This window comes from Eptatretus burgeri, chromosome 17, assembly GCF_056783735.1.
Source record: "Eptatretus burgeri isolate ZD-2024b chromosome 17, Ebu_testis_v1, whole genome shotgun sequence".
NCBI classification, from domain to species: Eukaryota; Metazoa; Chordata; class Myxini; order Myxiniformes; family Myxinidae; genus Eptatretus; species Eptatretus burgeri.
In genome coordinates this window covers 42,456,715-42,484,554 of record NC_140977.1, presented here as the reverse complement: position 1 = coordinate 42,484,554, position 27,840 = coordinate 42,456,715, and the positions used below count along the sequence as shown (strand labels likewise).

At 47.1% G+C, this 27,840-nt stretch overlaps 2 protein-coding genes across 6 annotated transcripts in view; one reads left to right on the top strand and one right to left on the bottom strand.

Moving 5' to 3' along the window:
* Nucleotides 1-1,209: 1,209 nt before the first annotated feature.
* LOC147009893 (regulator of G protein signaling 17-like) lies at nt 1,210-16,402 on the bottom strand. Of its 5 annotated transcripts, none has more exons than XR_015052777.1 (6): nt 16,025-16,390; nt 15,567-15,733; nt 15,177-15,263; nt 6,082-6,313; nt 5,357-5,778; nt 1,210-1,750 (listed from the first exon to the last, which is right to left on the bottom strand). XR_015052777.1 is itself a non-coding variant. In XM_085861515.1 (6 exons), the coding sequence occupies exons 1-6, from the start codon at nt 16,076-16,078 to the stop codon at nt 1,649-1,651; spliced, it is 714 nt and encodes a 237-aa protein (XP_085717641.1). In that variant the 5' UTR covers nt 16,079-16,402; the 3' UTR covers nt 1,210-1,648. The 5 variants fall into 5 exon arrangements, 3 of the variants coding, with proteins under 3 accessions (XP_085717641.1, XP_085717642.1, XP_085717640.1); XM_085861515.1 differs by lacking the exon at nt 5,357-5,778 and adding an exon at nt 2,441-2,512 and having other exon boundaries at nt 16,025-16,402; XR_015052778.1 differs by lacking the exon at nt 1,210-1,750 and adding an exon at nt 2,496-2,512.
* Nucleotides 16,403-17,192: 790 nt separating this feature from the next.
* ATP6V1H (ATPase H+ transporting V1 subunit H) overlaps nt 17,193-27,840 on the top strand; it is a 38,345-nt gene continuing 27,697 nt past the window's right edge. The window contains exon 1 of the mRNA XM_085861503.1: nt 17,193-17,455. The gene's annotated coding sequence lies outside the window, so the exon portion shown is untranslated. The remainder of the gene's footprint in view (nt 17,456-27,840) is intronic.

The following is a 27,840-nucleotide window of genomic DNA, read 5'->3' as shown; positions in this document are numbered from 1 at the left end:
CCCCCTATTTGCCTTTATCAAAATGTTTTGATTTTCTACAAATGAAGACATTTTGCTGAATTTGCATCCGGAAGGTTGTACCTGATAATTAGCACCATACATTGTTTGATGATGTGGTGCAGTGGTGTTTTGCTTCTGTCATTTTCTTTTTTTTAACTTTCTTTTAATCCTTGTTTTATTTGCTGATGTGAGAAGCTCTTCAACCACAATGAGCTGTTTCAGGTATTCCACACTTGCCTTTTTTGGTGTCCTCAAAAGGTAATTATTTGTGTATGTATACATCTTCAACATCATGTACCATGCCTTATGCAGAGCATTGGTGCTGCTGAAGCAGTTATGAGGCTACAATCCTGGTCATGTCACCACGACTCAGGAAGTCAGGGCAGGAATTTGGCCAAGGTACCAGCCACAGCTCGCCTGCTCTGCGTGAAACACACCGTGGGATCTTTAACATCCACCAACTAATGCCGGCAGATGGGACATCCAGTTTAACGTCCATCCAAGGAACACATTGATGAATCTCCCTGGCTGTGAAACACCAGGATGACAGTTTATAGCTGAATTGGGATTTAAACCCAAGCGAGACAGCTTAGAGGTGAGTGTGCGTACCTCTCGGCCATCCTGCCAGCCCTTTATACAGCTTACACTTTGAAATAATTCTGGTTAAATTCCCCAAATCCAGGCTGACCACACACCTCCACTCTTTTGTTCCTCTTTTTTCGCTGATGTGGAATTTCCTTCTGAAGGCTCTTCAATCCCATTCTTCCCACCAAGGCTTCAAGTATGTGGTGCACCACCATCTCATGTCACCCCTCCCTCATTCCTCCCTGCAATCTTTTCTACCCCCATTCACCCTACTCGTACCGAACCCTCTTACTTGCAAGTTATTGTGTTTTCTCCCATCCTCTCATTCCCTTGCTTATGTCTAAATTTGATCTTTCTAACCCTCCTTCTCCTTGCTTTTTCCTGAGCCCAGACTGCTGTCATGTAAATATTTTGCAAATCCAGGTGACCATTGCACATTGACCCTTTTGAGTAACGGCCTGTGTGGAGATGATATCGGAAGTAAACAGTTTACAAGGGTAATGCGAGAGTACCACTTCACTCAAACTCTTTGGTCGCACTTTTATATTTGTGTCAGCGTGAATGAAAGCGATATCGGCATGGAGGATCATCATTGGAACCAAGACAAAAAAAAAAAATCCACAATCTGTCCGACCAAACTTGTTTTAATTATATTAAGAAGTACAGTCATAACAATGGATTGTTTTATTTTGGCAGATATGGGATTCATAGATATTCGCTTACAGATGCATTATGAGATTAGGTAAACTGGAAAGAGATTATGGTTTATTATGAACTCTCAGGATTGCATGCAGTTAGAAGTACAGTGAGAAAAGCCAGGAGAAAGTCAAAAATTCAACCACTTCACTGCCCCCTTCCCCCCCGGAGGGGGGGGTTCAGCATATAAATCGTGAGCACAGGACGGTTTTTGAAACATGCCAGCCAATCCTCTGACGGTTGAATGGGAAGAAGACGATTTGGCGATGCTCGTTGTAAACTGGATAAAACTGCCGTTCGTCTCTGAGGAGGCTTACTGAGCCGCCGTCGTCCCGATAAAAGGGCAGTGTTGGCAAAATCTGCTCGGTTAGTCAGTCATTTTAAAGTCCGCAAGGTGGATGCTCCTGTCGCGTGGGAGATGTCGCTTTAAGAGTGAAGCATTTTGATCCATTGAAACGCTCAGTTGCATCTTGGGGAGTAAAAATGAAAAACTTGGTGACAAAAAAAACAACAACAAATCCCGTTGTAGTTTAATTTATCGGTATAAATTGTTTGATGGAACTATACTTTAAAAAAGAAGGTAGAAAGGCAATAGATTCCCTATAGCAGCCCTTTTGGCACTCTCAAAAATGGCAATGATAGCTTTTCTCGATTCAAAGTTCGGCTGAAACGCACGATTCGGCAAATTGTAACTGGGTTCGCGATCGTTAATGACGGGTGTTCCTTTCTCGCCTGATAAATATGGTGAGTACTGACAAAGCATCGACATGCTTGTATAATATAATAAATATTTATAGAGTCCCCTGTCCTTGCGCACACACACAGTATAAAACTCGGATAGCTCACAAATGACAAGTAATAAAATTATTGCAGTGTAATAAATTGCTCAGGCTGTGCTCGATCAAGAAAACTCGTCAAAAAGAAAGAAGTAGCTTAGCCTCTTGCAACCGAGCTGCAAGTCCCGCCATGCCAAAATGTTTGAGATTCTAAAGAGAGATGGCAGCACTGTGCACCTGGGTGCTTTGTCTTCTTCTTCTTCTTCGGAGTTTAAACTGTCCTCCATTCAACGGAGGTCCCAAAAAATTAAATAATAACAAAGGTGCATCACCTGGAAAGAAACTTCACCATTTCACAAAAAAATGCAAAACTTAATCAGCACCTTCAACTTAAAGTTTTCTTTCAATAGGAATCTGCTTCTCGAGGAAAGCACCACCATGTCCGTCACATCCTGCTTTTTTTGGAAAGGGAGGAGTGGCGGATGAATGAATGAATAAATAAATAAATTTCAGAAAGCAGGAATATTTCATTCCACCATAATCATGAATTCAACCGCCTTCCAATGCAGTCGAACTCCGACCTGGAGAGACTTGTAAACAATTTAACAGTATCATTGGAATAAATACTTGACATGCAATAATTGGTAAATATCGTACAATAATTGGCATGTGCAACATTAAAAGCGCCAAATTATCTGGCCTTGTATGGCCTCTCATTTCCACAACCCTTCCTGAACAGGGTAATCATCTGCGGGAGTTGGCGGAGATGTCCAAAAGAAAAATCGCTTGATGGGCGCAAATGGGATGGCAAGAAGTTATCAAATACATGAGCAATAAATAAATAAATAAATAATTTTTTTTCATGGAGTGCACAACATCTCGACAAAGCGCATCTTTCCAATCTCACTCCTCCAAATAAATCAATAAAGCAAGGAGTAATGCATAGAAAATGTCCTTTGGGAGATTAAAAAAAATATTTTTTACTTGAAGGCTGCGACTCATCCGGCGAACACTTCCTCGCGTATATTGTTCGTCAAGGCTCCGGGACCAAGCGAGATCCCACGTTTCAGCATGGCATGTAATTTATACCAATCTGCAATATTGATGCAGGCGTACCTCTTCTGGCATGTGACAGACTCACAGGGGGGAAAAAAAATGCGACATCTCGAAAGGTTACTTTTATTTGTAACCTCTAAGTTATTTTCATTTATGCCTAAAGGTGGGCATACGGCATTCACCTTTCCCCAATTCATTGTGTGGGAGCAGCATGGCCGCTGTACTGCATCCCACAAGACGTGTACTACTAATTGTGTCATGCAAAAATAATATTAACAACAAAAACTGATATGTTGTATTTCAACATGATGCGTCTGTACCTGCGGGCCAATGAGTAAGCACCATCAATGCTATTAGTGTAAGGGTAAAGGTGTCGGGGATGGAGTTTCTCAACGTGAAAAAAAGATAAATTGACGGGTGGAGTGGTAGAAAGGTAGTGCAGACACTCATGTGTACGCTGGCGTGTGCAGGCCGTGCTCGTATCGAACAAAAGTACACGCAGCCCCGAGTGAATGTACTCCGCACATTATGTTTGCCACAGTGTGCCCACCTTCAAAGGGTTTGCCAAACTGATCTTGTTTTTATTTTATCGTGGATGTAGATTCAGCTACGTGGTGATCCCTCTCAGCGCTTCAGACAAAATGCCACGGCACTCTGTCTGCTCGCAGGTTGTCCCAGGAGCGCAAAAGCCACTTTCATCCTGCTCGGAGTGGAGAAAGCATTCGCGTACGAGCTCGGTTAACACGCGTCACGTTTACGGGCATGATTTCTCAAATTTCAATTTCTACTTGGTCGCTTTAACAGAGATGCAAGATGAGCTGAGCTGATGAACCATTCATCAGGTTTGGGCTTAAACCGAGTAAGGCCACATTCGCATTTCAAGTTTGACGTTTCTGTTGCGATAAAATCCAGCCGGTGACGCGAGTCGCCACTCTCCCGAAAGCTAAATACTCCCATTAACTCGTCAAATATTCTTGATAAATGGTACCAACAAAGCCAGATAATTTGTATAACATCCACTGCTTATGTACAAGTTTTAACAATCAACAGATGTATTTATACAAAGGACCATTGAAATTGTTTGTTTTTAAAACGTTAACAATTCGCTTGAACAACAACAACAACAACAACAACAAACAACAAAGAAACATTTAGAATGAAACTCTCCAATAAAGCACGATTGTAAATGGTGAAATTTTAAACCATACCGGGAGTCTCAAGCCAGCTTGTTAAGGTCCGATGAACCAAAGGTCAATAATCATGTAAAGCTCTGCCGAGGATGATAAATAAAACAAATGATCCACTACGCATTGCCTCGTGCACCTAGCGCTGCCCATCATGACCTCATGCTTCTCCCCTCTCCGCTCCCCAATACTCACCCTTGCTCTCTTCAACTCTCACTGACCTCCTCCCCCTTTCCTAGCACTTCTTTCCATCTGATCCTCCATCAGTCTGAGAACGTGCTGCCCTCTCTTGTTTAGCTCCTCTACGCGGCTGGATTTCTGAAAGCAAATTTATTTTCTCATCCTTAAAAGAGTTTGTAAAAGCTTTGCTTGGAATCACAAATTGCAAGGTGACGTTGCAGTGTCCCGATTTCCCCCATGAGATTCCCTTACCAGGACCGACCAAAATCAAAATGCCAATTCAAACAGCGCTAGCACGCAGACGACCATCTGTTGATCAAAGCTAAAACTCACCGAATGCTGGTTAATGCTTTCATGGCACATGAGTGAATAAGTTAACTCTTCAATTGAACGATCGACATCTTCTCCTCGACAATCGTTCAGTGCGTACAAACGTCCCTTTTCTTCCGAGTCTGTAACCTATGGATGAAGGTTATCTTTATTTATTTATTTTCCTTGACATAATGTAGGTCGTGCTCTGTGATAAACTTTTACCTGATGTTAATTACGTTTTTTTTTTTTTCTTTTTTCTTCGACATTCCCATTGAGCCTGAGAAAGAAAATTAGTTAGCCCTGTGTTAGGTTAAAGTTCGGTCTCCGAGTCATCCTCAGACCAAAAGGACTCGACTTTTGGTCACACCAAGTCAAACGGAAAGATGGTTCTTGAGACGCAACAAACGTATCTTTAAGTGACAGAATTGAAGGAGGCTAGGTATCTTTTGAATTCAAATTAAGAAGTGAAAAGACGTTGGTCGGCAGAGTGCCTCGAAACAAGGTGGTGAGAGATACGATATCAACTACACCATTGTACTCTCCCTCTCCACCATCTCAGTCCCTCACCTCCTCATCATTCATCCACTGCATTCCGCAGCTTTAGCAGGGCGTGTGGAGGCCACGGCAGCACTGCTGGCAGTAAGAGCTTCCTCCGAAGTCATCAAAAAGAGTAGGTTAGAGTCGAGAAGAGAAACGGTGTGAAGCACAGAAAAAAAAAAAACACACGGCAGTGCGAGCTCGAGTCAGGGCTAGGTGGTAAAACGCCACTATGAGGCAGGGGACGTGGGAGATAGTGCGGAGGCGGTAGGCGCCGCAGAGGCTGAGGCCGAGGCGACGCATTGACGGTACATAGGCGAAGCGAGGAAACGAGGGAAGGAATCTCTGTGCATGAGTGTGTAAATCTGCAGCTGAGCTTCATGATACATATGAGCAGATGGGTTCACCATCGCAGCATGGATGCTCTCCCGCACACGCGAGTCCAAGCTTACCTGGATGCCAGACACGGGTAATGGAGAGAGAGAGAGAGAGAGAGAGAGAGAGAGAGACAGAGAGAGAGAGACAGAGAGAGAGAGAGAGAGAGAGAGAGAGAGAGAGAGAGAGAGAGAGAGAAAATAATTGATAATTAAAAGGAAGGGGGAAGTGGGGGAAGAGAAGATGTTGAAAATCCAAAAGGAGGATTAAGGGGAAGAAGAGGTGAATGCAAAAAAAAATAATTCTATCAACATTAGTAGAGTAAAATGCAGAGCATCTTTGCTTGAGCTACCCTTTGTACATGCAAAATCCCTTCCTACCTCACGAGGGGATAGGATGGAAACAAAGTCCTCGTAGATGAGACGTGCTCTTTCTTGGACCGTACTCGGCTCGCTTTCTCTCTGTAACTCCTCACAGGCAAGCCAGAAGAGCAGGTTTTCCTCGCTAAACTCTGAACGGAGGAAGCGCTGGAAAATGGCACGACCAGTCGGAGAAATAATCATCCGGTCAAACGAATGGGCCCAGGAGAGAACATCCTCAGAAGGAGGTAGTCTGAGGGAGTAGTGTTAGGGAGCAGGAGGGGACAGAGGGAGTGGAAACCTGAGAAAGGGGGTGAAAGAAGATGAAGGTAAGAAAAAGTAACAGAGGCAAAAAAAAAGAAAGAAAAAGAGTTAGCGAGGAAAGGAAATGAGAAGGAAAAAATAAAAAAATAAAAGAGAGCTCAATTAGATGGAAAATAAAATAGGAATGTGGGAATGAGGGAGTTGATTGAGTTTGAATGAAATGCAAGATGGGGGGTGGTGGTTGATGAGGAGTAGGTGGATGGGAGAAGAAGCTTATAAATGTTGTTCGAGTGGAGAGAAAACAAAAGAAAGGGAAATTAAGAAAAAGAGATGAACCAACAATAAATAAAATGCAACAGTGCTTGGAAGGAACAAAGAAAAAAAAAAAAAGGAATAAATATAAGGTAAAAGAAAAGGAAATTTAAATATTCATAACAAAAGCAGCAATTACAACAACCGTGTCAGTGTCTCAGGTTGAGACGTTGGACTTGAGCCTTGCGTTTGTGCACTTAACATTCTATGTTAGTGGTTTTGATAAACCTTGTGTTCATGTTCTGTGCATGATGTCATGATGGTAAACCTGCAATGTGATGTTCATTTAATCACCTATCATTTCATATTTTACAATGTTTGATGAGGCTGGGCTGGCAGGATACACTAGACTCTTCGAGTTTTGCACACTCACCTCTGAGCCGTCTAACCTGGCTTTAAATCCCGACCCGGCTTTCAACTGCCATACTGGTGTCTCGCACGCAGGGCGAGGCATCAAGGTGTGTGCCTTCCCTCGGATGGACGTTAAACTGGGTGTCCAATCGGCCAGCACTGCTTGTTGGTGGACATTGAAGATCCCATGGTGTCTTTCATGAAGGGTCGAAGAGTTATCTGCAGCACCCTGAACAAATTACAAATGTCGGATGCCCCCTTCAGTCGAATGGCAGGCCTGGCCTGCCAGGTCCAGAAAGATTTGCGTCACAACCGTTCTCCTCATCATCTTTCCCCACCCCTCCTCCTCTTGTTCCCAACCCCACAAGATGGAAATAATAGGGGCCAAAGAAGAATAGTTATGTTAACAAAAAGAGGTTAATGTTAACTGTAAACAGAGTAAAGTGACATCTGCCAAGCGTTTAACGCTGAAGATAGATTCTAAGGCCTGCGGAGGGATCACGAGTTTTTAATTAATTTTGAGCTGCTTCCAGGTAAGGAACCCTCTCGTGTTAACGAGCGATTTATAGTGGGGAGCCTTCTCGAAGGTTTGTGGGGCGAAAGAATAATTATGGTATCGGAGGGTAAGGAGAAGAGGACGAGGAAGAGCAAGCGACTCACCTTGTGACTAAAACAGTTCCGTGTTGGTGTATCGATTATTACCAAATGGAGCTGTGGTTATTTTTCTGTTAATAAAAATCAAGTTCGGACAAAACTCGACGGACTCCTGGCTGGATGTTGATCAATTATTATTCAATGATCTTGATTATGACAGCGCGAGATGAAGAAAAGTTGGTTGCTGCTGCGTGTTTTGTGAATCATGACCCTTCACTTACTTCCAATCGGTGTGACCACTCCTCATTTTCATAAATGCCAAGGCGAGCCAATGAAAAAAAAAAGCCAAGAATTCACAAGGTTTCGGAAAAGCGATGATAATAGAAAACCTATACTATACGCCAAGAAAACCTATAGAAAACCAAGACCCCAAGGTGAACAACGAATAGCCAAGATCTTGTGAAAAAAGCCAAGGAGTGGTCACACTGCTTCCAATCATTTATTTGCTGACCTATAATTACATTTTTTGAAAATAAATAAATTATCCAATCGATTTGCATTTTTTTTTTTTGAAACTTTTACTTGTTCAGAGACCTCTAGAACTTAATTACGGTAATTAAAACAATCAAACAAACATCAATTGTCAAAATTCAGGGTTGCCACGAAATAATTGGTCTCTGTCTCTGTTTCTCACGATTGGCTGACCCACCATCATTGTGTGTGCGTGTGTGCGTGCGTGTGTGTGTGTGTGTGTGTGTGTGTGTGTGAAGGAGGAGAGGTATCTTTTGAGTTCAAATTAAGAAGTGAAAAGACGTTGGTCGGCAGAGTGCCTCGAAACAACGAAGCAACAACAGAGCGCCTCCGTCTGGTCGTGCCATTTTCCAGCACTTTCTCCGTTCAGAGTTTAGCGAGGAAAACCTGCTTTTCTGGCTTGCCTTTCAATACAGATCTTCAGCAAAAACATTTCATTCAATGTGTGTGTGTGTGTGTGTGTGTGTGTGTGTGTGTGTGTGTGTGTGTGTGTGTGTGTGTGTGTGTGTGTGTGTGTCGATGCAAGAGGCTGTATCTATTTACTACAAGGTATCTCCATATATTGTCAGCGACGCTGGTTTCCTCTGGGACTCGAACAATAATTGTGTGTTTGAAGATAATGTGGTTCATCCATCGAATGCATTAATTTTTATCGATTTCAACCTCACTGCACAACTTTCAGATCATGAAAAGTCCATTATCTTACTGCTACAGTGTGAGAACATGTGTGGACGAATAGGGATAGAGACTTTGGTTATAAACGGATATACAAGATGATGGAAGATATAAAATGAAGAATTTTTTTTTTTAAACAATTCGGTTTTCTCTGTGCCTGTGCATCTGTCCATTGATGTTGCGTTCTCCAACTAGAATGGCACTCGGCAGAACAGTTTACCATTTGTATCCCACTGATAGGCCAGATCTGGATTTGGACAGGAACCAAAAATCTAATTGGCTTGTTCGTCTCATCGAATCAAGTCAACCATCAAGTTTTGTCAAAATCCTTCCACAACCTTTTGAGATATAGTGCAATATATCGTTTTTTGGCTCCATCTCTCAATGGTGAAGAATCACTGATAAAAATGAAAAAATTTTTTATCGGATCTGGATCTTCACCAAAATCTAATAAATTCGTCCTCGTCACACACCCAACCTGTCCACAAAGTTTCGTCTCAATCCGTCCAGAATTTTTTTGAGATATCCTGCTACATATAGTTTTTAGCTCCATCACTCAATGGTGAAGAACTGCAAAAAAAAATTCTCAGATCTGGATTCGGATTCGGATCTTCACCAAAATCGAATGAATTCTTCCTTGTCACACACAACTTGTCCACCATGTTTCATCCGAATTCGTCCACACCATTTCGAGATATCCTGGTCACAGACAGATGGACAAACAAACACACAAACAGATGTGAAAGCATAACCTCTGTCCACCTTCGGTGGTGGAGGTAATCAGGCAATTTCACTCTCAATTTTGCTAAGTGGGAAGTGGTGCTACGGACGTGTAGATGTACGTGGACATTTTGCAGTTGATCTGATCATTTTTAATGGCAGAAAATGCTTTGCGACATTCAATTGATAGTTTCATCGTAACGTCATCCCACAAACGGTACGTTGGCCGGCCACCTTGAGGGAGGAGAAGGGCCGGAGGAAAGACTCAATTCGTTGAACGCAAAATCGTTTGCAGCCGTTTTCGAAGTTATCAGCACACAACAATAAACTAATGTTCATTTTTGTTCCTTCTCTTGTTAGTTTCGCATCTTCTCCAAAATGGCGGTCTCCCAGCGAACACCCTGGATGTCGTGACGTCACGAACACTATCGATCCTGAAGGGGTTTCCTGGGGAAGGGTTTTGTCTTTGCCTCCTCAGCAATCCCAGCAAATGAGCCAGGGCAGGAATTTGTTACGTGTTCAGGGTGCATGCGATAACACGACTACTCTACACGAAGGACACCGTGGGATCCTTAAAATCTACCGATGAGCATTGCTGGCAGACGGGTCCTCTGGATTAATGTCCATCCAATGGAATACACACACATTGATGTCTCGTCCTGCATGCAAAACAAACTTGGCAGATGTCACTATAAATTTAACAGTTTATAGTTGGATCAGGATTCAAACCTAGCATTGACACCACAGCTCAAAGGTGACTTCACATATGTCTAGACTATCCTTCAAGGCTCCAGCGCAGGAAAACTACGAGCAGAGGTAAGAGAGACACTGAAGAACCTCCAAACTCAGTGTTTTGCGGGGAAAAGGAAAAACATTTTAAAAGCAATCAGGGACTGCAACAGAAGATTTTCCAAAAACCCAGTGGAAGTATTTCAAAATCTTGGATTTTATTAAGCGAGTAACCCAGAGAGAGCGACTCAACCGCTGTCTCATCCACATGGGTTTTGCTACATGGACGTGTTTTCAAAATCCTTCCAATTAGTAAGGCAGCTGCCGAAGTGTGTCAACTGCAAACAGACCATTAAAATTACTCAAAATAAGTAAATTTTCCAGTGTGCATGCTTGGCACACTTCCTTTTAGTACACAAAGTCAAGGCTCATGAGAGGAGCTAAAACAATGAACGTATCAGGACACATCAGAACACAAGGACCAATAGAAAGAGGTGGAGTGGGGAGGAACAAGAACATCGAAGGGGTGGGCTGGGGGGGAAAGAGTAGGGAGAGGGGGAAGCTTGGAGAGGGTGGGGTAAGGAGGTATGCTTAAAGAAGGGACATGGAGGTTCGGAGTTGGAAGGACACTGACTTGTAGATGCGGGGGAGGATCCTGACATTAATCATAAAAGAATGCGAAGGGGATTTGATTATTGTGTGCAGACAACCTCTGCAAACTGGACTTCTCAAGATTCCCAAGTTTAACATTCTGAGATAAAGATCATGGGATGGATGGAAGAAAGTTTTGTTGAAGGCACGGAGAAAGTTTGTGCTGTAAGAACGGCAGAATAGATCAAGCGCTTCGGTGACACTTTTTGAAGAAGAATAAGAAGAACAGGAGGAACAGATAGGGATGAAGAAGAACACGTGGGGTACTCATGATGGAGAAAAAAGGAAAGTGAAACAGTTCAATGTATTTTAAAAGCTTTTAAAGGAAAAAGGAAGAAGCGTTCCCTTTTAATGACGATTCGGTTTGGATCAGATACTGTATTGAGAAAAGAGAGAGAGAGAGTTAAAGAAAGAGGTGAAGGAAGTACAAGTAGAAGGCAGAATGAGATCGTGTAGTGGAGTGAAAAGAAGTTTTTTTTTTGTTTGTCCTTGTTTGAAGCGAGGATAAACGTTGAAGAGGAAGAAAGACAATTTTAACCTCGAAACCAAGATCATTTTGCTCCTGGCAATCCGAGGAATCGGCGACACGAAAACAAATTTGACGATACAACACAACAAGATACAATTATTTACCACGGAATGAATGGACGAAAACAACAAACAGCAACAAGGCGACAAAAAATATAACAGAAAAACACGATGGATGCTGTTCGGAAAAACTTAGCTTTGATTGGGATGGAAGAAGCAGACTGCAAATTCGACCGACACGGGGAGTAACCCCGAAACAGAAACCATAAAGAAACGGCAATCCATTTGTTAATTTTATTTTGTTGTTGCTAATTAGACTTGAAAATTAAAATTGCTTGGGCATCTCTGACCCTGGAAGCCTCTGACTTTCGATATAAGATATATAACATATATGTGTATGTATCCATATTGTTACAAATTTCGCCCGCCCGGCGTGCGATCGGCCATGTAACTCAAATCGTGACGAGTCTCCCACCGGAACGGACAATTCAGTTGGAACTACCGCCAAGGAGCTAGCCACGGGTGGGGGTTTAACCTCACCACAACCCAGTCCGCATTCTACCCGCGCGAAATAGGGTGAATCGCCGAATGTCGGTATACCTAAGTACCCGCGTGGGTAGCGTACCGAGGAGTTGTACCACGCCGCAGGTCGACTCCGGACACGAACCGCTTAAGCGGCTCGTTCCGTGCTGCAGGGATAACTCAGCGGAGTTATCGTCGACCTCGAGGGTTCAGATAATATATTGGGTGTCTGTCTACACCCACTACCGATCCCTTAAGTGATGCAAGATGGAACTTTCAAACAAAGGAAAGGACGCAACGAAACGGGAAACAGTTCAACAAGCAAGGACATTTATTATACAACACGTAAGCAGGCAAATAGGAACAAAAGCAGGTAAACAAAAGCAACGGAAAGCACTACGACCGAATATAATTAATAAATGTACAGTCACTTCAGCAGTTTCTACTTTACAAGACACGGTGCCACTAGATCCATACAAAACCCCGAAAAGAAAATGGTGACTTCCCTTTGGGCCGTCGAGTCCTCCTCCCACAACCGTCGGCATGGTCGCGCCTGGCCCCGACTCCTCTCGCGGTCTGCGAGCTCTCTCCGGCACTCGCCAAAACGCGCAGGTCCGCCACGTCTCCCGTCTGTGCCTCAGTGGACAGGCTGCCCGCCAAACCGCGAGCACAGGACGAGAACGAGCCAAGACCCAGCCCCCACAGCTGCCAGAGCAAACGAGCGCAGAGGAAGAGGAAGAGCCAGCGAGGAAGAAGAAACGCGAAGCCAGGACCAGGACGAGAGAAGAGGGAGTGAGATCCACACGGAAGGAGAAGAAGAAAAAGAAGCACCCTACGCGTGTCCTCCCTATATGGAGCGGGGCTCCGCCCCGTTCTCGGCTCCATCTCTCTTCAAAGCGTTTCCAGAAAGCTCTCGAAGGGGGGCGTGCCCCCACTCCGACCGCCTCACGCCGTGCATCCACCAATCGGGAGCAAGCTGCCCCACCTCTCCCCTTCACACCAAGCGTGGTGGGGGGATTCAGGCGGAAGCATCAGGTGGGGAAATTAGGCAGGAAAACTACCACAGGCATTGTTGGTTTTCTTCTCCACGCGCCGTACGCCCGCGTTCGGAGTGCGGGAAGTGGCGAGGGTGGTGCTGTTGTAGGTTTTATCCAAAATAACGATAGAACAGAAAAATGGCTAACTCAAAGTGTCGCAGCCCGGATGAATCACACATATTCCCTCCAAACAATGGGTGTGGACTAACTACACATGAACTTATCGATATATCTAACCTGAGGACCTTTCTGGTGTATTGAAAATTTCCACAGCCGTAACAATATATACTGTTACGAATTTGGAAGCTTACTGCACTCAACATTCAGGTCCCTATAGAACAGTTATATCGGTAAGTGTGCGTTTATACTTAGGGCCCCTGACCTGTGTCTAACGGGAATTACATTACGTGTGCGCTGCGGAGATTCGTTTGCAACAAACCTCCTTCACTTCACACACCGATGCCATTGCCCACGTGCGTTCGGCCACGTACGTGGGCGGAGATTTCCATCGCCTCAGACCGGGACTCCGCCCAGGAAGGCAGGGGTGTGCCCCTTGTCCAATCAGGCAACAGAGCGATTTTCCCACGACATGCCGGCCAATGAGGGTGGAGATGGCCACAGAAGGCGGCTTTCCCACGACACGCCAGCCAATGAGGGTTGAGATGGCCACAGAGAGCGGCCTTCCCATGACGCCCCAGTCCAATGAGGGTGGAGAGCGCCTCAGACGGAGAATTTGCTCACACCAGAGGAAAAATAAATAAAAAGGAATGCCAGGGGGTGGTAAAAGGATCGAGGTGGTGGTTGGTCGCCTTGGTTGTCATCTGGTTGTCGTCTTGGGGTCGTGGTCATCGTGGTGGTCATCATCATCGTGTTGCGGGTTCAAGTCCCACCAAGCTGGATCATCGTCGCCTCTGATCTTCTCCTTGGCCGTGGTCGATTGGTGCGTGGCTGGTTAGAGAGCACGGTACCTGGTGCTTGGAGCGGCATCGTGTTGCGGGTTCGAGTCCTGCCGAGCCGGATCGTCGAAGACCATATGAGGTGGACAGGTCCAAGCACAGGCTCTGGTCTCGAGCTCATCTGTCCTTGAGCTGGAGGCCTTCAATAAAGACCCGACGGGTCCATTTGTGTGTGTGCGTGTGTCTGTGTGGTGTGTGGGCCCGTCTTTAAGTAGCAACTGTACAAGTGCTTTTGCTTGTACATTGACTGCATTTCTTATAGTCGGATAACTCTGCTCTTTCTGTGTTCCCCTCCCTGCCTATTGTAAATAAATATCCATTTTGTTGAATGTTTCAGCTCGTTTTTGTGTTTTCTTTATTGGTTTAGCACGATGCGTGCTGGGAAATTTGGAAGCGGAAAATTGTGCATTTGGACCGACGGACCTTGGTAACCATCCGCCCGGGTTATGCATGGTTCAAGCACGCTAACGGCTCGTTCCGCTCGAGCTCCGCCGAGGGTGAATTTCCCCGGTAGTTTGGACGACGTGGGTATTGAGGTAAATTTAAATTGGCAATTGACCCCATCCCACGCGGTCGACCTATTGGCGATCTTTGGTCCGATAAGGGACCCGTCGGCTCCGGAGTTATCCGGGGTGACGACCTATAAATTCCGGGTGTTCGGTGGAGCCGACTCTACTGCTCCATCTAGCGGTCGTGCTCGCCGCCGATGCCCGGCACCACAACAATACACACACACACACACACGCACACGCACACGCACACGCCTGGTGTTGGTTTAATGGATAGGGTGGTGAGCTTAGGATATTTGGATCCTGAGTTCAAATCGTACTCGGCTGTTGAATTAATACCAGGTGGGATTGACGTTGCCTGTCATCCTTCTGAGGTCGGCAAAATGAGTGCCAGCTTGCTGGTATCCTGTGTCGGAGTGGCGACCCATCCAGGATTGTGCCCAATAGCCAAGGAGACTGCTTAAACAGCACCAACGCTCTAAATAGAGTCTGGTCCCAATATATATATATATATATATATATATATATATATATATATATATATATATATACATATATATATATATATATATATATATATATATATATATCTTACAATAGCAAAGAGCTTGATTACGACAAAAAAATTAAAATAATCCTATAACGTCGATTAGGCATTTTAATAACTGTTTCCTGCTAACCCCATGATAACCTCCTTGCGGAGAATCGATCTATCATTTTAATCATCATATACTTACTGCCCGTGCCTTGCTGGTGAACCGAGGGCCAAATCGGTCATGGATGGACGCGCATGCGAGTCTTGCTGCCTCACTCGGACATTGAGACTGTGATGAAAGAGGAAAGAAAGAAATAGATTAAGAGTTTTCAAGTTGGCTGGAACATGCCACCCCCCCCCCCCCATAAATGTGACGACAACAAATGTTGGAGCGGTGGCTCCATCTACGAAGGAGAATTCCTGGTGTCTGGCTCGAATGGGTTGGAGAAGACAAACTCGGTTGAGCAAGCTAACACAGCAAGTTGAAAGCATGTATTGGGGTACAAGTTATAGTCCGGGTGGTGGGGGGGGGGGTATCGCGTACGAGAGAAGGGACTAAAATTGGGGACGTGAGACCAGGTAAGCCCAGCACCAGCAAAAGCAGCAGGAGTCGCGAGGAGGTGCGGCCGGTGGTTGTGCTTGAGCCGGAGAAGCTGGAGGAGTCATGGGTCTGGGTGGCGCGAGGCGAGGTGTTCCTCCACCGTCGTGTCCTCGCGACATCGACACACGCTCGTCGTGCACACGATCTGGGCGCACGGGCTGCGGAGGGGCGAGGGCAATGCGAAGGAAGGGGTTCGGCAGCATCAACCTCGAACCGTCCAATTCCTCCAAATTTATGGACACGAGCAATGGGGGATGCCGAGGGGGTGGGAGGGAACGAGGCAGAGACAATTGACAAAGGGAAATAAGGGGAGAAGAGAGCGGCAAGCGGGCGGGAAGATCGGAATAGATGTGCACGGGTATTGCGAGGGACAGCCGGACGTGGACAGGCACAGAAAGTGACGGACACACACGATGCTGGATGCAGACAGGGAAGCTTTAAACGCTGACCTTGCGTCCGGAACGCGAGGGGTTAACGAGGCTGGGAGTTCGGGGATACCCCATGGAGGGGAGGGGCCGGCGCTTGAGGGGGAGGAAGCGAGGGGAGGGGTGGGGTGGTGAGAGGGATAGAGTCCGAAGGCGCGACGGAAGTGAGTGAGGACCGATCGGACGGGGGGGAACGGAGGTCCTGAAAGGAACAGCTCCCGGCGGCACCGCGAACACACGGCGTGCCGTTTCACGCGGACGGATGTGACGTCACATCCGACGTGCTAACCCAGGCAGACTGCCGAGCGGCTTCCGGTTGAGTGGGCACATCATATCTGGGAGGGCAGAGAGGAAAAGCGAAAAGAAAAACGAAGGGAGGGCCGGGGGTATGTGAGGAAGAAGAAGAGGATAAGAAGAAGAGGATAAGAAGAAGAGGAAGAAGAAGAGGAAGAAGAAGAGGAAGAGGAAGAGGATAGGTAAAGAAGAAGAGGTATAAGTAGAAGAGGAAGAAGAGGAAGAAGAAGAAGAAGACGACTATATGCTGACAGTCATGTATCTGAGGGAAGAAAATGTTGAGAGGGACGTCGATTCGGATTTTATTATCGCGATGGGAGAAGAAACTCCATAAAACAAAAGCTGGAAACATGAAAAAAAAGCTGGAAACATGAAAAAAAATGCTTTTACAAAAAAAAAAAACCAACGAGGTCGTTTCGACGAAAAGGTGTTAATAACACCCACTGAGGTCGCAATGTCACGTGAAAACACAATTTTCTCGCTCACGTTGTAATATCATCAACATAAACCTTCGGCTCTTCAATTCATCGTTTTGATACCGTCGTCAAAGCCCTGAGGCGTGTCCCATGACCAATCAGCTTGGAGAGCGCTCGTCACGTGGCTTAAGTACTCCATGGAAACGATCGATAAGGAACGGCTGGCTCGGCAAGCGATAGGAAGCTTGTTACTAATGGCACGCAAACAGCCCTGGGTGGCCGATTCATATTAAGCTTGCATATTCCACCATATTACCCTCCTGGCGATACATCGGTACGGTGTTGTATTGCGGAGTACTTCGACCAGTTCCTTTTTTGAAGCGAACGATTTAAAATCGTCGTGACGACACGTTTCGAAACGAAAGCTTCTTCTTCTTCTTTATAGCGGTCTAGTACGAGGAGTAACTAGAGCCTCGTAGATCTGAGAAAGGGCGGGAAAAAAAATCTATGAGGTAGCGCAGCGAATTATCGCGAGAACTCGGAGAGGAAGCGTCTCGCTCATCGTTCTTGTTGCGATTTTCTTCTCCCGCATTTATTTATTTATTTATTTCCCTCCCCACAGATTTCTGGCCTGGTTCGTTATACTTGAGGTACAACCGCAGTTCGCGGATTTTCATTCGATTATTTCTCGAGTTTCCCGGAGCTGTTGGTTGGGATTTTCCAGCATTGCGGCTTGCCGAGCTCTGTGAGTTCTTCTTCTTCTCTTCTTCTTCTTCTCCTTCTTCTTCATACAGTAGTATTTATTTACTTTTTTCACCTTGTCATTCCCCTCTGAGGAGAAAAAAAGCCTTTTTGTACTCTTGAGTAACCTCGTGGTTTTTTTATCCTCACGTGATATTCGTGATCTGCCGATGTTTTGATGTTCGTCACGTCGATGGACAAAGTGTTGACGGATCGTTCGATGTGTATATTCGTCCTTCTCCATCCTGACTTGCTTGTACCGGCTCACTTGACCACCTGCGCTGCCTGAAGCTACAGGTTGTCTCTCACCAACTGTGAATAAGGGCGCCCACAGTTTTTTTTTTCCTCTTTTAATCCTGGAAAAAAATTCCCATTTTGGGGAATGTGGTGTCGTGGTAGAGGTGCTCCAAGGCAGACACGAGCGGGGGAACAGTTCAACCCTGCTTTATTGCACGAGCGTGAGCGTACGTTGCCCGTAACTCCCCTTTATTACGTACTCGATGCACTCTACAAGCCACACGACTTGCAGGCTCCCAGGCCACAACGGCTACAGCAACTACTACTACGCCTCAGGCGGCGCGCACTCCTATATCGCGCGCAAGCACGTGATCACTCTAAACCACTCCTCCACCACGCTCCCCCACATCATGCCCTGCCCCCGCAGGCCTGCTACACCACACTCCTCCCTCCTAAAACCATGATTATTAAATGACCATCAACATAATATGCATAATTAGCATAGGATACCGTGAAATAAAAGCAGATAAGGTACAAAAACGATAATAACCCAAAAGCATAGGCACATCACACCATATACCGTGTCGATGCGAGCGAGCGGAACTGCAATGAACAGGTTCCGAACACTGAATTGCACAACGAACCTACAAAAACCCTGACCGCGTTACAGATATCAAGAAGCAAGACGGGAAGCACAGCATCACTACGCAGCAGAATCGCCCCCAGGCGGCTCATGCTGACACGCCCTCCGGCGAGGTCGCGGCGACCTCCCGAGCAAAATTCCCCCAGCACCATCAAACGCCCCCGGCCGACAAGGCGGCCCATCTCCCCCAGCCAGACCCGAATCAGATAAACATTCCGAGCCGGGAAGCCCGCTGTCTGGAAGCCGTGGTGCCAGCGCAAAACCCGACTGGCCTTGGGCGGGGACGCTGAACAGCGCCGTCGGCTGGGTGCACCAACAACCCCATAACAACCCACGCATTACAATCAGCTGAGATTCCAACGTACGTCCAAACGGCCTCGGGCGAGAACAGAGAGTTGCGCCCCAGGCGCCAGGCACGTCTGACCTTGCCGAAACCAGAGGTGGGGGTAACGCTGAACAGCGAACCAGCCCCGGCTCTGAGTCGATCTCTGAGACCCACATGGCAATTGGACGGCAGCAATCCCATACAAACCACACATCAAATCCAGTCATGTCATAAATCAACAAGAACATCGTCTGCGCAATTGCAAACTTCTTTTTTTGTACAGCGCGTTCTCCCAAAATAATCCCCACATATGATAGAGTAACAACCCGTGGCCCGTGGCAGCGGGAGGTCAATAAAACCTCTTTATTTGCCACGATCGCCCCCAAAGCCTTCATATCACATCAGTCATAACGAAAATCCCATTGACTGATCCCAGTCAAACATATTGTGACGTCCACGGGACTTGAACAGTCCCGCCAACGTAGAATGAGCCGAAACGATGGAGGAGGTTTATTTATTTATAACCCAAACATGGCGGTTCTAATCACTCCACTGCAAACGGGACGAGGAAGGTGGCACGAGTCGCTTTTCACTGAGTTGATGATGTTTATTTGTTTTTATTATCAACCAGAAATAACAAGACTCGGCAAGAAGAGGGATCCGGGGCGATTCGACGGGATGGTGTGGGATCGGGCGTGGGGAAAACGCAGACAATTCCAATGAATATACAGATCTCAAACCCTCTAAGGCGCCAAGTTCACACACACACACACACACACACACACACACACACACACACACACACACACACACACACACACACACACACACACACACACACACACACACACACACACACACACACACACAAAACGTAGCTATTTCTGGTGGTCAGGCTGGACCGTGATGTGGACGCAACTGTCCCTGGATCAGCATCGGACGAGCTGGCCTTGCTCTTGTCAGGGGGGGGGGGGGGAGCAGGAGAAACCGTGGTGCTGTCGACCTCCTGGTCCTGGCCCAAGTCCGCTCACAGCCGCCAGGGAACCAGTTCTGGCGCCAAATTGCGAGCAGGAGAGGGAGGCAGGTCCGCCCGCCGTTCGACCCCGTACTCCGAATCGGCAGAACCCCAGAGCCAACCAAGGTGAGGCACGAGGCTCAGCAAGGCTCCAAGACACGATGAAGAACACGATCGAATCAGCACAACAACAAGTATGCTTTCCGCGCAACAGCCTCCACACCCCAAAAAAACACGATCTTTTTGTCCCGATCTTCTTCCTCTTCTTTTTCGACCCCGAACAGAACCTTTTTATCCTCCTGTCCTCGTCACTTCCAATCGAGCCGTTTATTGGCCCACCGCCGTCGCCTTCCGCCAATCGTGATCACGGGGCGGAGCCATCCGCTGCACTGTCCTGTGACGTCACGGCCAGTCTCCAGAGAATACCAAAAGGGGTTTACGCAGACACACTTACCCTATCCCGTGTCCCTATCTAATTACGTGACAATTATCATTTCCCCCTTGAAGAAATGAACATTTACTAGACAACTTATCACCACTGAATTGCTACTTATTGCATCGAGATCCTGGTAAACTCGAACAGCATGGCAGACCTAATTAAACATCCTAATTACCCTTTGAATGCATACCCCCCCCTCAAACGTAACAATATTCTGTCACACGAACTGTCGGCATTTATTTCAACAACGTTAAACTGCATCACTTGAGCAATGAAAATCAAATACGCAATGAACAGCAACCCATGAACCACATCACGTGTCTGTCTCTCGGTTGTCGCCGCGACGTAGCGATGACCTGCTTGTCGTCGACAGTCGCGATCCGCGAACTCCTTGAAATCGCCTTAACGACACGGGTGCGCATTGCACCATGAGCGCAGCCGAAGCGCGAGAGCTCATCGCGGCTGGCATGGCTCCCGTTGCTCCCGAACCGTACATCATCATCGTAGGAAGCAATGAACGGCCGCTCCCGTTGCATCGATGCGGCTCCTGCTGCCAGAACCTCGCCCTCGGGTCTCGAAGGAGGCACCGGCACACCTGGAGGTATGAACTGGAGATCCAGCTCGAGGTGCGCCAACCAGTCCCGGCCCAAAAGGGCGGGCCCCTCCCCTCGTACCACAAACACCGAGAGTAGGGCGCTTTGACCCCGGTAGACCACCGAGACGTCTGCCACCGCAAGCGGTGCAATCGCTTCACCGGTGTACGTGCACAGCGACAAGGTCGTCTTGACCAGGCGAACAATGCGAAGACTACGAGCCGCCTGCTCGCCCATGACCGACACTGCAGCCCCGGTGTCAACTTAAAACACGATCGGCTAGCCATTCACCTCGACCTCCACTGTGATTGGTCTTGTCACCTCCGGACCAATCGAAAACAGACTCAACATTGGTTGCATCTCCTGCTCCGGCCCGCCGGCATCGCTATGCCCTGGCTGCAGGCCGCTCCCCAGGTCACCGGGGTCGTCCCGCACCTCGCCATCCAAGACCCCAACGGAGGCCCCCGCCATCCGACACACACGCTTCAAATGTCCCACCTTGTGACAATGCAAACACACGGTGTTCTTATACGGGCACACTCGTCGCAGGTGCGGACCCACCACACCCCCAGCAACCCTGGAAATCCACCTCGCTCCTGGTGCGGTCGCGCTGCGGCGCGCGCCCCCGGCCCGCACCGCCAACCGCGCGCGCGACCTGGGGCACCTGGATCATCGCGTGGACCCCGGGGTCAGCCGACATGCCCCAGCTGGAACTACTCATTACGTCCTGGCCGGCGATGCCGCGGACATCCGTGAGCGTCTGCTCGACAGCCGAAGCAGTCCCGACCGCTGAGTCAAATGTAACGTCGACACCGCACATCCGCAGAATGGCTGCCACCATCTTCGCGTCTTGCAGACCCGAAATAAAACTATCTCTGATTCGCGCCGGACGCTCCTCCGCCGTAAACTTGCAAGCCACAGCCGAATGCTTCACCCGTGCCACGAAATCTGCAACGCGCTCCTCCGCACCCTTCGCGATGTGATCGAACTGGTACCGAGCGAGCTGCAATGACTTCTCCGGCGACATGTGGGTCTTCATCTTCTCCACGATATCCTGAAACGACAGCCCGTCATCACTGGGCTTATCTGGAGCTACCAAATCACTCAGCAGCCGGTAATGCTCCGTTGACAGCGAGGCGAGCAAGATCGACTTGCGTTTGCCTTCATCATCCACATCATTCGCGTGGAAATAGCAGCCCAACTGCTCAGAAAACAATTCGAAGTCATCTCCCACGAAGACGGGCACGCGCCCGTGTGCCGTGCCCCGACCTTCTGTCATGCTTGAGCCGGCCGTGCCGGTGAGACGCCTGGCCCCGGAGCCTGTGCGTGCGGCGCGCGAAACCTGCGATGCACTCTTCACGATGCGCACCTCCGGGACCTTCGCCCGGCGTCGACCTCGAACCGCGCGGGGTGCGCTGAGTTACTCGCTGCCGATCCGAACCCAACCACTCTGCACACGCCGATCCCATCCTCGTCACCAAACTGTGGTGTCGTGGTAGAGGTGCTCCAAGGCAGACACGAGCGGTGGAACAGTTCAACCCTGCTTTATTGCACGAGCGAGAGCGTGAGCGTACGTTGCCCGTAACTCCCCTTTATTACGTACTCGATGCACTCTTCAAGCCACACGACTTACAGGCTCCCAGGCCACAACGGCTACAGCAACTACTACGACGCCTCAGGCAGCACGCACTCCTATATCCCGCGCAAGCACGTGATCACTCTCAACCACTCCACCACGCTCCCCCACATCATTCCCTGCCCCCGCAGGCCCGCTACACCACAGGGAATGGATAAAAGACTTCCTTTGGAGGAGCCTCCAAGTGTCCAGTCTGTCATCATATCCACATATTATGTGGAGCGGAGGGTTTTCAGTACCCATGATGTAGTGCGCGGGCGCCATCTTCGTTGGCAAGGAAAACGAGGCCGAACAAGGCCTAATAATTAGCATAACCTTCCATTGCAGAAAGTCAGAATAATGAGATAAATGTGCTCGATTGTAAGGCCACGGATGTCGTTTTCAGGGTAGTGAATACAACCAACATGGCGGCGCGCACGGCATTATGGGATAACTGAAAACCCTCCATATGACTAAGGAGGAGCTTTTGGTCATGTAAAGCCTACAAATAGATTAAAGTGAGAATTAACTTGTTGCCAATCATGTCTCCCACTCGTGAAAATGGCCGTGGCCCGCGTTCCCACGCGCTAACCACGACCGTCTTGCAACTGGAAAGGTAAATAGAAAAGATTCCTTGCCAGTTTAGCACAGGCCTGAGGCCTACTTTCTGGACTGCAGAGCAGAATCTCTCACCTGTACTACTACTACCGGGGCCAGTTTGAATGGCAAAACCAACACTAACGCAATGAGGCAAACGACCTGTCGATATGTTTTGAAGAATGTCGTGTGCGTTGGTGGTGGTCGTATGGCAGCTTAGCTGCCGGGGTAGCTATCATTTCTTGAAGCACGACTGTGTCGCTGATGCAGTGCCCCTCTACCGGTACACATCCTGGAACTGGTACTAATTTCGCCGACCTCGGAAGGATGACGGGCTGAGTCAACCACTCAACCCCCTGGTGTATTAATTCAGCGGCCGACAGGGCTTGAACTCAGGACCCGAGGATACCAAGCCGCCACCCTAACCACTGAGCCAACACCAGGCTTATGTCATGTGCCAAAGACCTGATGGTATTGTTGGTGAATGCTCCCAGGACTGGGATTCAATTCTGAATTGAGCTCGCTGGTTGCATTATTACTGAGGCAGCGCCAAGTTGTTTTTTAAACAAATATTAATCACAAACATGCACACCATCTTAACAGCTTCGTTTTCAAGTTACACAAAAAAGCTCCACGCACTGATGGGTTTTAACCTACTAGTACGTGCCCGTAAAAAAAAAAAGAATAAATAAATATTACAACAGCGAGCAAGAAACAACAACCACACAGGCCGTTTCTTCGCTCTCGCGTGCCCGTACGTGCGTGGCATGGAAGTTCGCATATCACAGTTTCGATGATTCGCAATTTAGGTTTTAATGGCCAATTATTCAATTAGCGCCAACGTATTTTACCTTTTCGCAATGTCATCGCAAGGAAAAACAAAAAGAGAAGAGAAGAGAGAGAAAAAAATTTACTTCCTGGTTCGGAGCACATCAGCACTCTGATGCTACCGAAATTTATGCACCGTCTAATATGAAAACGATCATAACTTGGGGCATTGTGTTTATCTATAAATGCGCATCAGAAATCGAGAATTTATTAGAATACACGGTCATCACTCTCCGGAAGCCCGTACGTTGTAACCCGTAATGGGGAACGCGGCTGAGCTTCCCTTCCCCATCGGCCATGCCCACGCAACAACGTGTCTTGTCATTGGTTTGGTAAATAAATGGCCATAACTTGGGAAGCACTCGTCCGATTAATATAAAACCGTGAAAAAACACATCCTCAGGTCCCCAGCAATATATCTGGCAAGTTTCAATTTAATTAGATCGGACCAGTGGTTGTCGAGAAACAGTGGTCACAGACACGCACGCACGCACACATACACACACACACACACACACACACACACACACACACACACACACACACACACACACACACACACACACACACACACACACACACACACACACACACACACACACACCACACACACACACACACTGCTGGAATTATAGATAGATATGTGTAGGGTGCCCCTTTATATGAACTTTTCTGGAGCATGACTTGGTTCCTCCTAAGAACACAAGGATAGTGCAGCATATACATGAGATTTTTGGAATCACCTTATTTTCTATCGTCTGGCATTTTCCACAAGCCATGGGATGTCCCTTTTTATTGTTTGCCACATGGCACATACCATATAAATGGCCTTTTATATGCCCAGGCATTTTTCCCCCAAGAATGGAACAGTTTCTCAGTATTACATATACATGTTTCAGCAAGTTTTCTTCCAGAATTAGAGGACCTGAAAAACAGATTTTTTTATGGTGTCCCTAATTTTTGCAATGTCCCTAAATATGCGGCTATGGGTAACTTCAAAGTCTCAACAAGTGTCCCTCGATTTATATTCAAAATTTCACGAACTTTCATCCAACAGTTCATAAGTTATGAGCCCTCACGCTTGACTATTTAACGAGCGGAGTCAAAATTTTTCCATGTCAAACTTTTTGGGGTTCGCCCCATGAACAAAAATATGGGCAATACCCCTGGATGCTCACCTGTAGGAATAATGTTACTGAGGAGGAAGTCAACGTGGGACGGAATCAGAAAAATGTACCAACAAACCAATGTTATAGCAAATACCTCTTTTGGGGGGAAACCCCCCATGTAAACCCTCTTAGACCCCTATTTTTTTTTGAATGTCGTAAACAAACTTTGGCCGCGAGTGATAAAGGTTGTGGTGAAGTTTCATCAAAATTGTTTGTGTGGTTTTGGAGAAGAAACCAAATGCATATTTTGGGGGACAACCCCCCCAAAGGAATTTTCAGTCCCTGTGTTAAAGTTTCATGCAGAGAAACCATTCCACATAAAGGGAGGGGCTCTTTGCTCTTCCCTTGATTACTACAGGAGTGTCTGCTTCCAACAACATCGCCGTTATATACTTGTACTGCACAAGAACAGAACTCAAGCTAATAGCTAATGAGCAAAAACTGGCAAAAATATATATATTAACTCCGGCACTTTGGTGGAATTTGGTTTGAAAGCCATAAATTAGACGTATTGTCCGATGTATATTCCAAGTTTCAGCTCGTTTCACTGTATAGCCTTTGAGATATGAGTGCCAACACATTTCAGGTGAACGGACGGACTGACAGACACCAACGTTAATTTTGAGGATTTTCATTAAAGACTCAAAAAAGTGGAAATGGATGTTGCTCAAATTTGGAACGTATTACCTCGAGGTACAAATGATTTACTTCTGAAATTTGCAGCTGATTTTGTCCAGTGGAAGTTGAGAAACGATTTTTCAGTCCCTGTGTTAAAGGTGCATACTGAGAAACCGTCTCATGTAAAGGGTGAGGCGCTTTGTGCCTCCCTTGATACACTTGATACCTCCCTTGACTGTGCAGCAGTGCTGATGAGGCTGTCTGTCCTTGATTTGCTTTTCATTCATATTAATATATTGTCACTTATCTCATATAGTATTGATATTTGAGAAAATTAATGATATTAGAATGTGGCAAAGTTGTTCAAATTTAAGTTGGAGATGGCCATCCCAATTTCGTGGAACGTTCCCATGCCCACCTCAATGACAACCACCAAGATTCAATAATGCATTTAGTCCAACAAACAAACCAATAGACAGCCATGTATGTTTCAACGCATTCCACCATGTCTATGATAATTGTACTGTATAGTTTCAATTATACTTGATACTTCCAGTCGATAGGTTTCATGGGTAAGTAGACAGGTATCTAGAAGCATTCGGGTTGGAGCGCTATGTGGATATTCGCACGGATGGTTGGTAGTTTTGGTATGGGTGGGTGATTGTGACTTGTGTGAGTGGGTCTCATCAGAACATTGCCAAAAATGTAATTTTCAGCGTAAGAAAGTATTTTCTGAAAAGAAAAAAGTTTTGTTGAGACAAGAAAACCTTTCTTATTTTAAGAAAAGATTTTCTTATGAAGAAGATTATTTTTGCGAGTAAAAGTGAATGTGTTGTCGGTGTTTGTTCGTTCCTTATTCGACAACCACCTGCCCTTCCCCCCCAGTGAAACACCCTGGTAATGTACCTGTGCTGCCCCATTGTTCTCCTCTCTACTACTCTCACTCCAGCCTCCAAAATGAAATTAAGTAGATGCTGATTACATATATATATATATATATATATATATATATATATATATATATATATATATATATATATATATATATATATATTGTTACGAATTTCGCCTGCTCGGCGTGCAATCGGCCACGTAACTCAAATCGCGACGTGTCGCCCACCGGAACGGACAATTCAGTCGTGACCCTCTTGGAACTACCGCCAAGGAGCTCGCCACGGGTGGGGGTTTAACCTCACCACAACCCAGTCCGCATTCGACACGCGCGAAATAGGGTGAATCACGGAATGTCGATATACATAAGTACCCACGCGGGTAGCATACCGAGGAGTTTTACCACGCCGCAGGTCGACTCCGGACACGAACCGCTTAAGCGGCTCGTTCCGTGCTGCAGGGATAACCGAGCGGAGTTATCGTCGACCTCGACGGTTCAGATTATTTATTGGGTGTCTGTCTACACCCACTACCAATCCCTCACGTGATGCAAACAAACAAAGGAAAGGACGCAACGAAACGGGAAACAGTTCAACAAGCAAGGACATTTATTTTACAACACGTAAGCAGGCAAATCGGAACAAAAGCAGGCTAACAAAAGCAAGGGAAAGCACTACGACCGAATGTAATTAATAAATATACAGTCACTTAAGCAGTTTCTATTTTACAAGACACGGTGCTACAATTTTACAATTTATTTACAAAAATTTACAATAAATACAAAAATTTACAATTTTTTAGAAATTATACAAAACCCCAAAAAGAAAATGGTGAATTTCCTTTGGGCCGTCGAGTCCTCCCACAACCGTCGGCGTGGTCGCGCCTGGCCCCGACTCCTCTCGCGGTCTGCGATCTCTCTCCGGCACTCCTCGCCCAAACGCGCAGGTCTGCCACACCACCGGCGCTGCCGCATCTCCCGCCCCTGCCTCCGTGGACAGGCCGCCCGCCAAACCGCGAGCAGAGGACCAGAACGAGCCAAGACCCAGCCTCCAAAGCTGCCAGAGCAGACGAGCGCAGAGGAAGAGGAAAAGCCAGCGAGGAAGAAGAAACGCGAAGCCAGGACCAGGACGAGAGAAGAGGGAGTGAGATCCACACGGAAGGAGAAGAAGAAAAAGAAGGAAGCACCCTACACCCGTCCGCCCTTTATGGAGCGGGGCTCTGCCCTTTGCTCTGCCCCGTTCTCGGCTCCACCTCTCTCCGAGGCGTTTCGAGAAAGTTCTCGAAGGGGGGCATGCCCCCACTCTGACCGCCTCACGCCGTGCATCCACCAATCGGGAGCGAGTTGCCCCACCCCTCTCCTTCACACCAAGCGTGGTGGGGGGATTCAGGCGGAAGCATCAGGTAGGGAAATTAGGCAGG

Bases quoted from the DNA above. Each gene is read 5' to 3' on its own strand.
- LOC147009893 (XM_085861514.1), bottom strand. From the start codon at position 16,078: ATGGGGTATCCCCGAACTCCCAGCCTCGTTAACCCCTCGCGTTCCGGA. The intron at 15,264-15,566 runs GTGCTGGGCTTA...CTTTCATCACAG, and splicing joins GACTCCTGCTGCTTTTGCTG to TCTCAATGTCCGAGTGAGGC. The intron at 6,314-15,176 runs GTAAGTATATGA...CTACTCCCTCAG, and splicing joins TCACCAGCAAGGCACGGGCA to ACTACCTCCTTCTGAGGATG.